Here is a 12838-nt window from a genome sequence, read left to right as displayed (position 1 = left end):
AAAATTATGTAAAAAGTCACAAGAAGCGTTGTTATAGAAATATATATTTATGAAAGTCCAAATTCCTAGAAGTAGAACTTCAGTTAAAGTATATTCTGAGGCTTGTGAATTATATTATCAATATGCTGTCTAAAATGTGACATATTCCTTCATATACACAACTGTGGTTCAGGGGTTATATACTTTTCTATTATATATTTCTAGCCATTATATTAAATTAAGTTTTATTTATTTATTTGTTTATTTTTAAAGATTTATTTATTTGAAAGAGGGAGAGTGAGCAGGAGGAGGGGCAGAGGGAGAGGGAAAGAATCTCAAGCAGACTGCAGGGAGCCCAACACAGGGCTTGAGCTCATCACCCTGAGACCATGACCAGGGCCAAAAGCAAGAGTTGGAAGCTTAACCAGCTGAGCCATCCAGGCACCCACAAATCTCAAGTATGTAATTCAATGGATATTACAGTGAAAACAGCATGTAACTATCAGGTAAAAAGAAAGTGATACAGATAGATGTCACACAGAGGAATGAAAAGCACCAGAAATGAAAACAACATTGATGAAAATGATGTTTTTATTACTTAAAACTTTAAAAAGATTATTGACTGCTAAAATAATAATAATAATAATAATAATAATAATAATAATAATGTAAGATAAATAACAGCAATAGCACAAATGCTAAATTGGGAGAAATGGAGTTATGTTGTTAGGTTCTTATATTGCATGGGAAGTACTATAATATTACTTTGATGTTAGACTGTGGTAAATTGAAGATGTATATTATAAATTCTAAATCTACTCCTGAAGCAACAATACAAAATGTTACAGCTAGTAACCCATCAAAAAGTAGTGTCTCCTGTCACCCCCAAAGGTGCCCATGTCCTAATCCCAAAACCCACGAGTATATTATTTTAAGTGTCAAAGAAAAATTAAGGTTACAGATGGAATTAAGATTGCTAGCTATCTGCCTTTAAAATGGGGAAATTATCCTATATTATTTAGGTGGACCCAAAGCAATAACAAGGATCCTACTGGAAGAGGGAGGCATAGAAGAAGAGTTAGAGGGATATTTGACCATAGAAAAATGTTCAGAGTGATACAGTGTTGCTGACTTTGAAGATGAGAGGTGTCCATTAGTGAAACAATGTGGGCAGTTTCTAAAGGCTGAAGAGTCAAGGAAATGGATTCTCCCCTAGAGCCACCTTGATTTCTACCCCAGTGAGACTCATGTTGTATTTTTGACTTAAAGGATGCTTAGATAATAAATTTGTCTTGTCTCAAGTCACGAATTGTACTATTTGTTAAGCTGCAGTAAGAATCTAATATAGGAGATAAAATCAAAACATTAAAAAAATTCACTTAAACCAAAAGTAGGCATACAAAAGAGATAAAAAATGAAACCAGTAACAGATGGTACAAAAGAAAATAATTAGCAGATGATAGACTTAAATGACATATAAAAATTGCATTCAATATAAATGGTGTAAATACCTGATTAGAAGTCAGAGATTATTGTATTGAATAAACAAACAAAACCCAACTACATCATGTGAACAATAAATCCATTTTAAATATAAAGAAACAAGTATGGAAATGCTAGCACTAATCAAAAGAAATCTGAAATGGGTATAGTAATATTAGACAGCTAGATTTTATTTTATTTTACTATTTTTTAAGATTGATTTATTTATTTGAGAGAGGGGTGAGGGGCAGAAGGAGAGGGAGAGAGAGAATCTCAAGCCGACTTCCCACTGAATGCAGGGCCCAACAGGGGTCTTGATCTCACGACCCTGAGATCATGACCTGAGCCAAAACCAAGAGTTGGACACTTAACTGACTGTACCACCCAGGTGCCCCTAAACAACTAGATTTTAGAGCAAAGTTTAGTATCAGAAATAAGGAAGGTCATTTCAAAATGACGAAGGAGGTCAATTTATTAAAATGGCATAGAAATTCCCAGATTTTATTCTCTTAATAACAGAGTTTCAAAGTACCTGAAACAAGAGACCTGGCAAGCCAGAAAGGGCTGGCAAGATATTCAGGGCACTAAATGAGAAGAACATGCAGCCAAGGATCCTTTATCCAGCAAGGCTGTCATTCAGAATGGACGGAGAGACAAGGAGTTTCCAGGACCAGTAGAAACTGAAAGAATATGTGACCATCAAGTTGGCCATGCAAGAAATACTAAGGAGGGTTCTATAAAAGAAGAAAGACCCCAAGAGTAATATAGACCAGAAATTTACAGAGACAATCTATAGAAGCAGGGACTTCACAAGCAACACGATGGCACTAAAATCGTATGTTTCGATAGTCACTCTCAACGTGAACAGCCTAAATGCTCCCATGATATGGCACAGGGTTGCAGATTGGATAAAAAGACATGACACATCTTTATGCTGTCTACAACAGACTTATTTTGAACCTAAAAATACATCCAGACTGAAAGTGAGAGTATGGAGAACCATTTTTCATGCCAATGTACCTAAAAAGAAAGCTGGGGTAGCAATTCTCTAAGTACCTGAAACAAAAACTGCTAGAATGTAAGGAGAGATGGACAGATACATTATAGTAGGATATTTCAATACTCCTCTCAATAATTGGCAGAACAAATAAACAGAAAGTCAGTAAGGATATGGAGGACTTGAGCAATGCTATCAACAGTGACTAACGGATAGAACAACTAGGCAGAAGATTAACAAGGAAAACGAGGACTCGACAAACAATGAGCCAGTGAGTTTTAACCAATATCTATAGAATAGTCCACCCAATAAGAGAAGAATATATTCTTTTTAAAAGTACACTGAGCATTTGTCAAGATAAACTATATTCTGAGCCATAAAACACATTTTAATAAGTGCAAGAACACTCAACTTTCACAAAGTGTGTTCTTTGACAAAAGTGGAATAAAATTGTGAATCAAAATAGGGATCTCCAGGAAACCCACAAATATCTAGAAATCAAACAGCACACTTAAAGATAACTCATGTTTTAAAAATAAACCTGAGGGAAAATTGTAAACATGGCTTCAATGGTGAATTTTACTAAACATTCAAAGAATTAATGCCAGTCCTTTTCAAAGTCTTCCAAAAATTTGAAGACAGGGACACTTCTAAATTCATTTTCCCAAGTCAGATATGTTACTACAAGTAAACAAAACTATAGGTTAATATTTCTGATTAACATAGATGCAAAAACCCTTTACAAAATACTAGCATGCCAAATTCAACAATGCATTAAAGGGATCATATGCCATGACCAAGTGGGATTTATCCGAGGGATGCAAGAACGGCTCAACATATGAAAATCAATAATGTGATACATCATATTAACAGAGTGAAGGATACAAATCACACAGTCACCTCATTAGGTACAGAAAATGCATCTGACAAACTCAAAACCTTTCATGATTAAAATTATCCAGCAGCCGGGCAACACAGAAAGAAGTTACCTCACATAATAAAGGTCATAAATGTGAAGCCTTACAGTTACTATTATCCTCAGTGGTAAAGAATGGAACAAGACAAAGATGCCTACTCCTGACACTTCTTTCGTTCCCTTGCCTTAGGAGATACATCTAGATAAATCTTGAATGGCTGCTGTCAGAGAAATTACTGTCTGTATTCTATTCTAGGATTATGTTGAGCCTTTCACATGAATGTTTAGTAAAATTCATTCAAGTTAGGTCTAAATTGATCTCTCAGTAAATGACAATTTTTTAAATTATTTTCATATCTTAAAACAGAAATCAAATGTAGCAGGGTAGTTCAATCTTGATTTAAAGTTCTTTAAAAATGTATAGCATATTTTCCCACTTGATTCTTTTATGAATTTTTTTGACAAAAATTAGCACTTTTCTTTGATAAGTAATAATTTTTTCAGTAGTTGTGAGGCTTTTTCATTCCGTGTACTTGGAGATAATGTATTCAATATCATTTATTTACTAGGTTTTATATATAGTAAAGTATGCATAAAAAGTAAAGTGTTTGCCTTTCTAGAAGACTTTAGATAAACAATATAACCAAAATTTTAGTGAAATGGTACTAAAGAAGAGGAAGTTTAGGTCAAAACAGCAGGTGGGATAAACATTAATTTCTCCAGATTTAGTTTGTATGTTTGTGTGGTGGGAGAGGAAGAAACAGCCTGTAAGTGGATGACATTTACATTGACACCTAAGTGAAAAATAGAGAAAATCGAATGGAAGAATGAGGGAAAGAGCCTTGGTTTTTTGTTTGTTTGTTTTGTTTTTGTTTTTTTAACGGAGGCAACTATAAGTGCCATATCCTAGAGATACCAGGAGAGAGTCCAAAAGGATGGCCCTTAGGCCTGGATGCTAGAAAGCCAGGAGAAAACTTACCAGTATGAAAATTTACTTAGTAGTTTTATGCTCGTTTAAGAAAAATTGGTGTACATTTTGTGGTCTTCTAATCTACATGCCATATACTTCATGAACAAATTTAACTATTACTTTATAACTTTTCATTTAGAATTCCTTTTCAATTATCTTAGACTCCCATGTAAATTGTTTGTTTTCTAGATTTCTTTTGAAATTCTGTTGTCATGATATACAAAAATTTATTGGTTAATTTAGATACATCTTGAATTTGGATATTCATATTATATTTAAGCAATTGAATATTTTTCATAATTTTAACAACTTATTTGATTCCTCAATAGCAATTAACATTTTGACACCGAAGTTATAATGTCATATCCTTTTAGAAAAGAGCTTTTCTTCACATTTAAAATATTATGTATTTTGTATTGTCTATGAATCTTTTACTTTTAAAATTTCAGCATTTTATATGAATGTGTGTGTCTGTGTGTATGTTTGTGTGTCTCTGTATTTACAAATAAATGCCGGGATCCTAGATATCAAATTCTACTTCCATATAAGACACATTTATTTGGCTATGTATTTATTTTTATTTTCTTTACTTTTCAATTATATCCTATTACTTTTTGCCAATGGTGCTTTTTTTTTTAATTTTTCAAGTTTTTATTTAAATTCCAGTTAGTTAACATACAGTGTAATATTAGTTTCAGGTATAGAATTTAGTGATTCATCACTTACATATAACACCCAGTGCTTATCACAAGTGCCTTCCTTAATACCCATGACCCATTTAACCCCTTCCCCTGCCCACCTCCCTCTGATGGTGCTTTTTAAAAAAATGTAGTAATACAGGATTATTAGTAAGCTAAGTACAATAAGAGATATTACTAATTAAAAATTTCTGCCTAGAGTGGTGCCTGGGTGGCTCAGTTGTTAAGCCTCCAACTCTTGATCTCAGTTCAGGTCTTGATCTCGAGGTCATGAGTTCAAACCTTGTGTTGGGTTCCACATTGCACATGGTGCCTACTTAACAATTTTTTTTGCTTAGAACTTGACCTGCCAAGACTAGGTACTCAATAAATTTGAAATTAATCAATTTAAATTCAGCAACATTTAGATTAGAAGATTAGAAGAGCACTTTAAGTGAATTATTTTTTACAAGTCCAAGAAAATATAAGCTGTTTATTTCCTTGTTTGGTTGTCATTTGTTTCATTTTTTTGCATTTCAGTTTTGTTTGTGAGATTAGAAGTAAAATCAGGCTTACATTTAATAGAAAATTACTATCATGTCCTCTGATTGGGATTTTGGGTTTGTTTGCAGGGTGGGAGGTTAAAGGAGTGAACTCATGTGGTGAAGGGTATTCATTCCGGATGCAATAAATGTTTGAGAAAGTTAACCTAAATAGAGATCAGATTAAAAAGAGACAAACAGATTTAGAGCTTAATGGTTTACGCTTAGCTTGTTATTTTATTTCTGGACTTGAGCATTCTCTTACTTTTTTGAGACCAATACAATTTTTTTGAAGGACTCACTGAAGGCTTGTCTCACTTGTTTGTTTCTCAGAGTGTAAATGAATGGGTTCAACATGGGAGCTATGGATGACATTAGCACTGCCACGCCCTTATTAATAGTCACTGATTCCTTTGCTGAAGGTTTGACATAGATGAAGATACAACTTCCATAGGTGATGGAAACAACAATCATGTGAGAGGAACAAGTAGAAAAGGCTCTTTTCCTTTGTTGGGCAGAGGGGAATTGTAGAATGGTCTTGATAATGTGAATGTAAGATAGAAGAACACACGCGAGGGTCAGAATGAAGGTCAGCACAGCACAGACAATAACCAACTGCTCTATGAGCCATGTGTCTGAGCATGAAATCTTCAAGATTGGTGATGCATCACAGAAAAAATAGTCAATGACATTTGAATCACAGAATTTCAGATTTAGGAATAGAGTAAGTGGTGGGAATATGATCGACATGCCAGCCATCCAACAGCAGAGGACAAGCCTCTTGCAGACTCTGTTGTTCATGATGGTCACGTAATGCAGTGGTTTGCAGATGGCCACATAGCGGTCATAGGACATTATAGCCAAGAGAAAAAATTCTGTTACTCCAAAGACGTCGATAAAAAACACTTGAATAACACAAATATTATAAGTAATTGACCTGTCACCTGTTGCTATGTTGTACAAATATCTAGGGATACATGCAGATGTAAATGAAACTTCTAAAAAAGCAAAATTTTGTAGGAAAAAGTACATTGGTGTTTTAAGGTGAGAGTCAACTAAAGTGAGGGATATGATGGTTAGATTCCCAGTTATACTGAACATGTAAGTGAGAAATAGAAATATAAAAACTGGAATCTGAAGTTGAGGGTCCTCTGTCAGTCCCAGTAAGATGAAGGTTGTTACTGTGTGGTTTTTCATCACTGACTACTGAATTTTATTCAGTTTCACATAAAATGTAGAGATATTTATTTGAATAGAGTGGTGTCAAATCTAGGTGGGAATGAACAATGACTACCGGAGATAGCATGCATATGAACATGAGGTTCTTCTATCAATTAGTGATCGATACTGCCAGTACTCTGGCTACTCAATTGTTTATTTTATTTTACTCTTTGAGCAGTTTTGTAATTTTTAAACATATTTAAAAAAATTGTTCTACCATCTCATTTTCCTCTATTCTTTCACAGTTTTAATCTATACGCAAGAATGGATTTTCTCGTGTGATTAGATATGACCTATGTTGTGGTGTGTGATTCAACAAAATTATGATTTCTTCTTATATCTAACATTTCTTCTTTATTTCAAAAGCGATTATCTCAACTTAATTTGTTTTATGTCTTTTCTTGAAGATTTGGTCATGATAAAATGTAAATATATCACAGCTGATCTGGGCTCCATCAGGGGCTGCTGACCCATCTGTGACTTGTATTTCGCATCATGCCACAATGACCAAGCGTGTGTTTATGTTTTGTTTCGTGTTTTATCATGCAACCTCCACATTGTTGGATCCCGACTCTCCTTACGTTTCTCTGGTAGTATGTAATTTACACTCCGTGTCCACTGGATACATGATACAGAGAGTATTTTAATGCACAACTTATCTGTTACATATGAAGAAATGTTGGGACCAAAGACACCCAGCTGGAAAAAAACCCACATATTTCAGCCTGTTTACTTAAGTATGGAAAGCACTGTATTACCTCATTATTATTAAGTTCAAAATCAAATTAAAACTACTAAAAATACTCTCCACACACCTGTCTATACTCTCTCACTCTAAGCTGTAGTGGAAGCATCATGCTGATTAAGAACACACCTTCTCTAGTGAGATCTCCATCATGCAATACCTGGCTTTCCTGCTCACGTCTGTATGACCGCAGGCAAGTTTCCCCACTTCTCAGGCCTTCAGTTTTTTAATCTATAAAATGGAGATAATAAGAGTATCTACCATATACAGCTAAAATGATTAGACGAGGTAGGTAATACATTTATAATAAAATCTGATGCATAGTACATGTTCATATATGTCAGCTAGTATTATCTGGACTCTTACAGATAATTCGTGAGACATGAACTCAAAACCACAAAATCGGAAGTGGGATTTATGCTCTGTTTAAGTCATATCTTCTTTCTATTCCACATTTCTTATAATTAGAGGAATAGATTATATTTACTGAGAATTTACCATGTGATAAGTCTTGTTGTAAGCAGTTTACATTGATAATCAATCTGAAAAAAAAAATCCCCCCTCCCCCGCATCTCTCTCTCTCTCTCTCTCTCTCAGTCCTTCCACACTCCGTCTTTACTTCCCAGTCTCCAAAACTACCCCCGCATCTGTCTCTCTCTCGGTCCTTCCACACTCCGTCTTTCCTTCCCGGGCTCCAAAACTACCCCCGCATCTCTCTCTCTGTCTGTCCTTCCGCACTCCGTCTTTCCTTCCCGGGCTCCAAAACTACCCCCGCATCTCTCTCTCTCTCTCTCTCTCGGTCCTTCCACACTCTGTCTTTCCTTCCCAGTCTCCAAAACTACCCCCGCATCTCTCTCTCTGTCTGTCCTTCCACACTCCGTCTTTCCTTCCCGGGCTCCAAAACTACCCCCGCATCTGTCTCTCTCTCTGTCCTTCCACACTCTGTCTTTCCTTCCCGGTCTTCAAAACTACCCCCGCATCTCTCTCTCTCGGTCCTTCCACACTCCGTCTTTCCTTCCCGGGCTCCAAAACTACCCCCGCATCTCTCTCTCTCTCTCTCTCTCTCTCTCTCGGTCCTTCCACACTCCGTCTTTCCTTCCCGGGCTCCAAAACTACCCCCGCATCTGTCTCTCTGTCTGTCCTTCCACACTCCGTCTTTCCTTCCCAGTCTCCAAAACTACCCCCGCATCTCTCTCTCTGTCTGTCCTTCCGCACTCCGTCTTTCCTTCCCGGGCTCCAAAACTACCCCCGCATCTCTCTCTCTCTCTCTCTCGGTCCTTCCACACTCCGTCTTTCCTTCCCAGTCTCCAAAACTACCCCCGCATCTCTCTCTCTCTCTCTCTCTCTCTCTTGGTCCTTCCACACTCCGTCTTTCCTTCCCGGGCTCCAAAACTACCCCCGCATCTCTCTGTCTGTCCTTCCACACTCCGTCTTTCCTTCCCGGGCTCCAAAACTACCCCCGCATCTCTCTCTGTCTGTCCTTCCACACTCCGTCTTTCCTTCCCGGTACAAGGACTTACTTGTGATTTTTACTTAGAGCATCACTTCTGAGAAGTCTCCTAAACTCTGTGTATTGACTGGTCCTTATTTGTGCTCTCAAAACAAATAATTGTTTTCTATCTTAGCACTTTCAGTGAGAAAGTAAGGTTGTTGAAATCAGGGACTGTTGTCTTTTTTACTGGGATAGCTCTACAACTATCAATCCTAGACTTATAGTCAATGGTAACACATTGTATAACAACATATATATCTTATTCATTTGCTTGCATATTCAAAACTATCTTCTGTCCTATTTGGGTTTCATCTTGAAACTGCTTTCTGGTGGTGGTGCAGTCAGTTAAGCGTCTGACTCTTGGTTTCAGCTCAGGTCTGATCTTGGGGTCATCGGATCAAGCCCCACGTCAGGCTCCGCACTCTGAGAAGTCTGCTTGAGATTCTCTCTCTCCCTCTCCCTCTGCCCCTCCCCTGTGCTCTCTCCCTCTCTCAAATAAATAAATCTTTAAAAAGAGAAATTGCTTTGACACTAATTTTAATTATTAAAATTTTATATGTCCCAGTATTTAACATTAATAGTTCAGTCAGCATGAAAGGTAGTAACAAAAAGGGGGATAGTTTCATGATATGCATGAATGGTTTTACCTTTCATGCTGGCTGACCTATTGACTGGCATCTCTGACTTGCTTTAGCTGTCAAACAGTTAAAGAGTTATATTTTTCTTGGTAGTTGTTTTGCTTTCTTGAAGAATCTGTCAGTAAGATATTCAAACTGAAGGTCAAAGAATTTACGTATTTGAATAATAGTTTTCACATGCTTTTATCTTAAAATATATTATATTTTTACATTTCTATAATAAAATATACTTAATTTAATTCTATTTAATTTCAATCCACTGTATTTGTGTAATTCCAGTTTTAAAATTCCTCTTTATTTTTATAAATTCTTATTATTTCAAAAACTTACCTATATGGAAATAACTTTATGAATATACTAAAAATTTTGAATCAATTTTCAACACCCTTTTGTGAATCTTTGTTTTATACAAATGTTCAAATGTCTGCAAAAGGCAGCTCTTTATGAACATTTATTGCATGCATTTATAATAATTCCTGCAAATGAAATCAAGAAAAAAAGATATTCGTTTAGACCTTTTGTATACATTTACCCAGGTATCATCTATAAACTTCCTTCCTATCATGGTTTCCTTCAACTCACTGTGCAACTTTAATTATATCCATGCCGAAATTACTACAGTGTATCATGTGGCCTTTTTTCAAGATTATTGACACATATTTTATAAAGGCCAGTGCCATTGGGTGTGAATTCACACAATTTACACCATGAAATATGCATCTGTTCAGTTTACATTTAAAACTTTCATTCTTGTCTTCTGCAGAAAAAGATTTTTTCCCTCTTAAATTTCCATTTATGTGTCTTTAATGCATATTTTCTTATTTTAAAACTGAAGTTTAAGAACTCTGTAATTTTTGCATTGGCTTAATAGTTGTTCTATAGTTTCTCCTCAGCTACCACACTTAGTGTTACTAACATACTCAAAAACTTTTTTAGTTTTGGACTGGTATCTCCAGGATTTGAATGTCTCTTTTATACATGAATAGAAGGCAATATGCTTTTCAATTTCCTAGCAAAAATCAATTAGGTTGTGTTTTGAATGGCTCTCATTTGTTCCATAAAATATTCAGTTTCTCCAGAGATGAGGGCAGGATCATCTCTCGCTGTATGCCCAGTTACTACGATTAAACCCCTAGGTTTACTGTCACCTTCATTGGACAGGAGAGATGACAATGATTTTTTTTGAAGAAGTTCGACATTCTTAGGAACTAAAGGGGCACACCATAATAACTACAATAGGGAATTTTAATGAAGTGGAAAGATACTCTTTTCAGCCTGCCTAACTTCCTCAATCCGTTATTCCTCACTCCAGTGGCTCCTAGAGCTTTATGTGGTAACATGCTCTTTCCTGTGCCCTCTAGTGTGGCCCTTGTTCCAAAATATTTTTCATTTATTCCATTCATTAATGCTGTTTTTAAGAGACAAGTTTTAAGAAAATAGTTTTCATCTTTCAAAGAATTTTATACTTTATTTTATTTTTTTAAAGATTTTATTTATTTATTTGACAGAGATAGCCAGCGAGAGAGGGAACACAAGCAGGCGGAGTAGGAGAGGAAGAAGCAGGCTCCTAGCAGAGGAGCCTGATGTGGGGCTCGATCCCATAACGCTGGGATCATGCTCTGAGCCAAGCTTAATGACTGTGCCACCCAGGCCCCCCCAAAGAATTTTATATTTTAAAAAAGATCTAGGATAGCTAACTTTGCCAATATTACATAAGTTGTTTTATCAGTGATTTTAATGTAATATGTATCTTCTCTTTATAAAGAGAAAAATGAGAGTGTGGCAGAGATAACTTCTTACCGCATATAACTCCACATTATCTTTATGTAAACGATAAAAAGTAGCATTCAAAAAATACCTCTCAGAAAGATCTGTGTGTCTTCATATAATAATTCAAATATTATTTACATCTGATCTTGGTAACTCATGTCAAATTTGCTTTTCTGAGAAAAATTGACATGAAGATTTGCCAAAGATGAAAGTAAATGAAATGACCTCTGTGCGGACTCTTTTGAGAGTTAATTTTAGCTTCAGTTGATTATGTAACAATGAAGCCTCAAAGCTAATTTGATGAAGAGAATCTTATTAGCAAAGGTTTGTGTGGGATTTACTTGGTTCTCAGTTTATGACTGTACTTACCCTGACTGATGCTCTGGGAGACCCTAGGACTCCTTGTATTTTTCATCTTCAACACACTGAGATTTTCAGACCAAGAATTTTGGTGCTCTTTATGCCTAGGAAATATTTTCCAGCTCTCTTGTGGTGGAAAGTAAAATATAGTTAAAATATTTCCCCTCTTGTTTTGAAGTCACTGTTACGACTTCTCTGGAAAGGATAAGAGGCTTTTACACTATTAAGATTTATATTTGATTTATTTGCTAAACTTCAAACTAAATAATAAACAACTAAGTCCTTGGTGACCCAGGTTCAAACATCTCTAATTAGCCTTTGTGATGAATCTGGGCAAAAATCCTAAAAGATGCAGCAGTGGGGGCAGTGTCCTTAGAGACACAAAGACCAGCAATAGCAACAGGCTTAGGTGAAGATGCAACAGTAAAGAGCCAGATGGTCAGGAAGGAGGCTGCGTTTCCTGCCTTTCTTCCCTAAAATATATGGAAGCTGAAAGATCACAACTCTTGCATTAATCATTTTTTCTCAATCATTAAAAGGATAAAATAAGAAAATATTAGAAAACTCAAAGCAACTAATTCTTTTTAATGTTTTAAGGAAACATATGAACATAATACGAATATTTATATGAATATTTAAAAAAGTAAAAATATTTTTTCCATCTTCCATTTACAGCACTTCCTAAGATGGGTCATATATAGATTCATATAAAGATAGTTTTTTAAATTCATGTAAAGATATATTTTCTTTTCACAATAAACATAATTCTGCATATTACCATATATAGTTTTCACATCAATCTACTGTATTTACACAATAAATATTGGTTTGGGAATTCACTACTGCTTTTCATTTCCATATTATTTCCTTGGATTAGTCTTGTGCACTTAGAAAAAAAACTATAGCTTATGCTCTAGAAATTTTTTGAGATGTGGGTTGTAATGGTAACTTTTCTTTCATCTTACAATAATATATAACATATCAAAATGTGTGCAATATAGCAAAAGCATTGTTTAGAGGGAAATTTCTACTTAAATATAGAATTTAGA

At 35.4% G+C, this 12838-nt stretch overlaps 1 protein-coding gene across 1 annotated transcript; it reads right to left on the bottom strand.

Annotated features, from left to right (window-relative positions):
• Positions 1 to 5824: 5824 nt before the first annotated feature.
• Positions 5825 to 12520, bottom strand: LOC123787934 (olfactory receptor 6C2-like). Its single transcript, XM_087869120.1, has 2 exons — positions 12477 to 12520; positions 5825 to 6788 (listed from the first exon to the last, which is right to left on the bottom strand). Exon 2 carries the CDS (start codon positions 6758 to 6760, stop codon positions 5825 to 5827), a length of 936 nt encoding a protein of 311 aa, XP_087725246.1. The 5' UTR covers positions 6761 to 6788; positions 12477 to 12520.
• Positions 12521 to 12838: the final 318 nt, after the last annotated feature.

Source organism: Ursus americanus, chromosome 17 (assembly GCF_024610735.1).
Source record: "Ursus americanus isolate L20-20 chromosome 17, mUrsAme1.1.p, whole genome shotgun sequence".
Classification (NCBI taxonomy): Eukaryota; Metazoa; Chordata; class Mammalia; order Carnivora; family Ursidae; genus Ursus; species Ursus americanus.
Note: the sequence above shows the minus strand (reverse complement) of the source record. Positions and strands in the feature narration are given on the sequence as shown.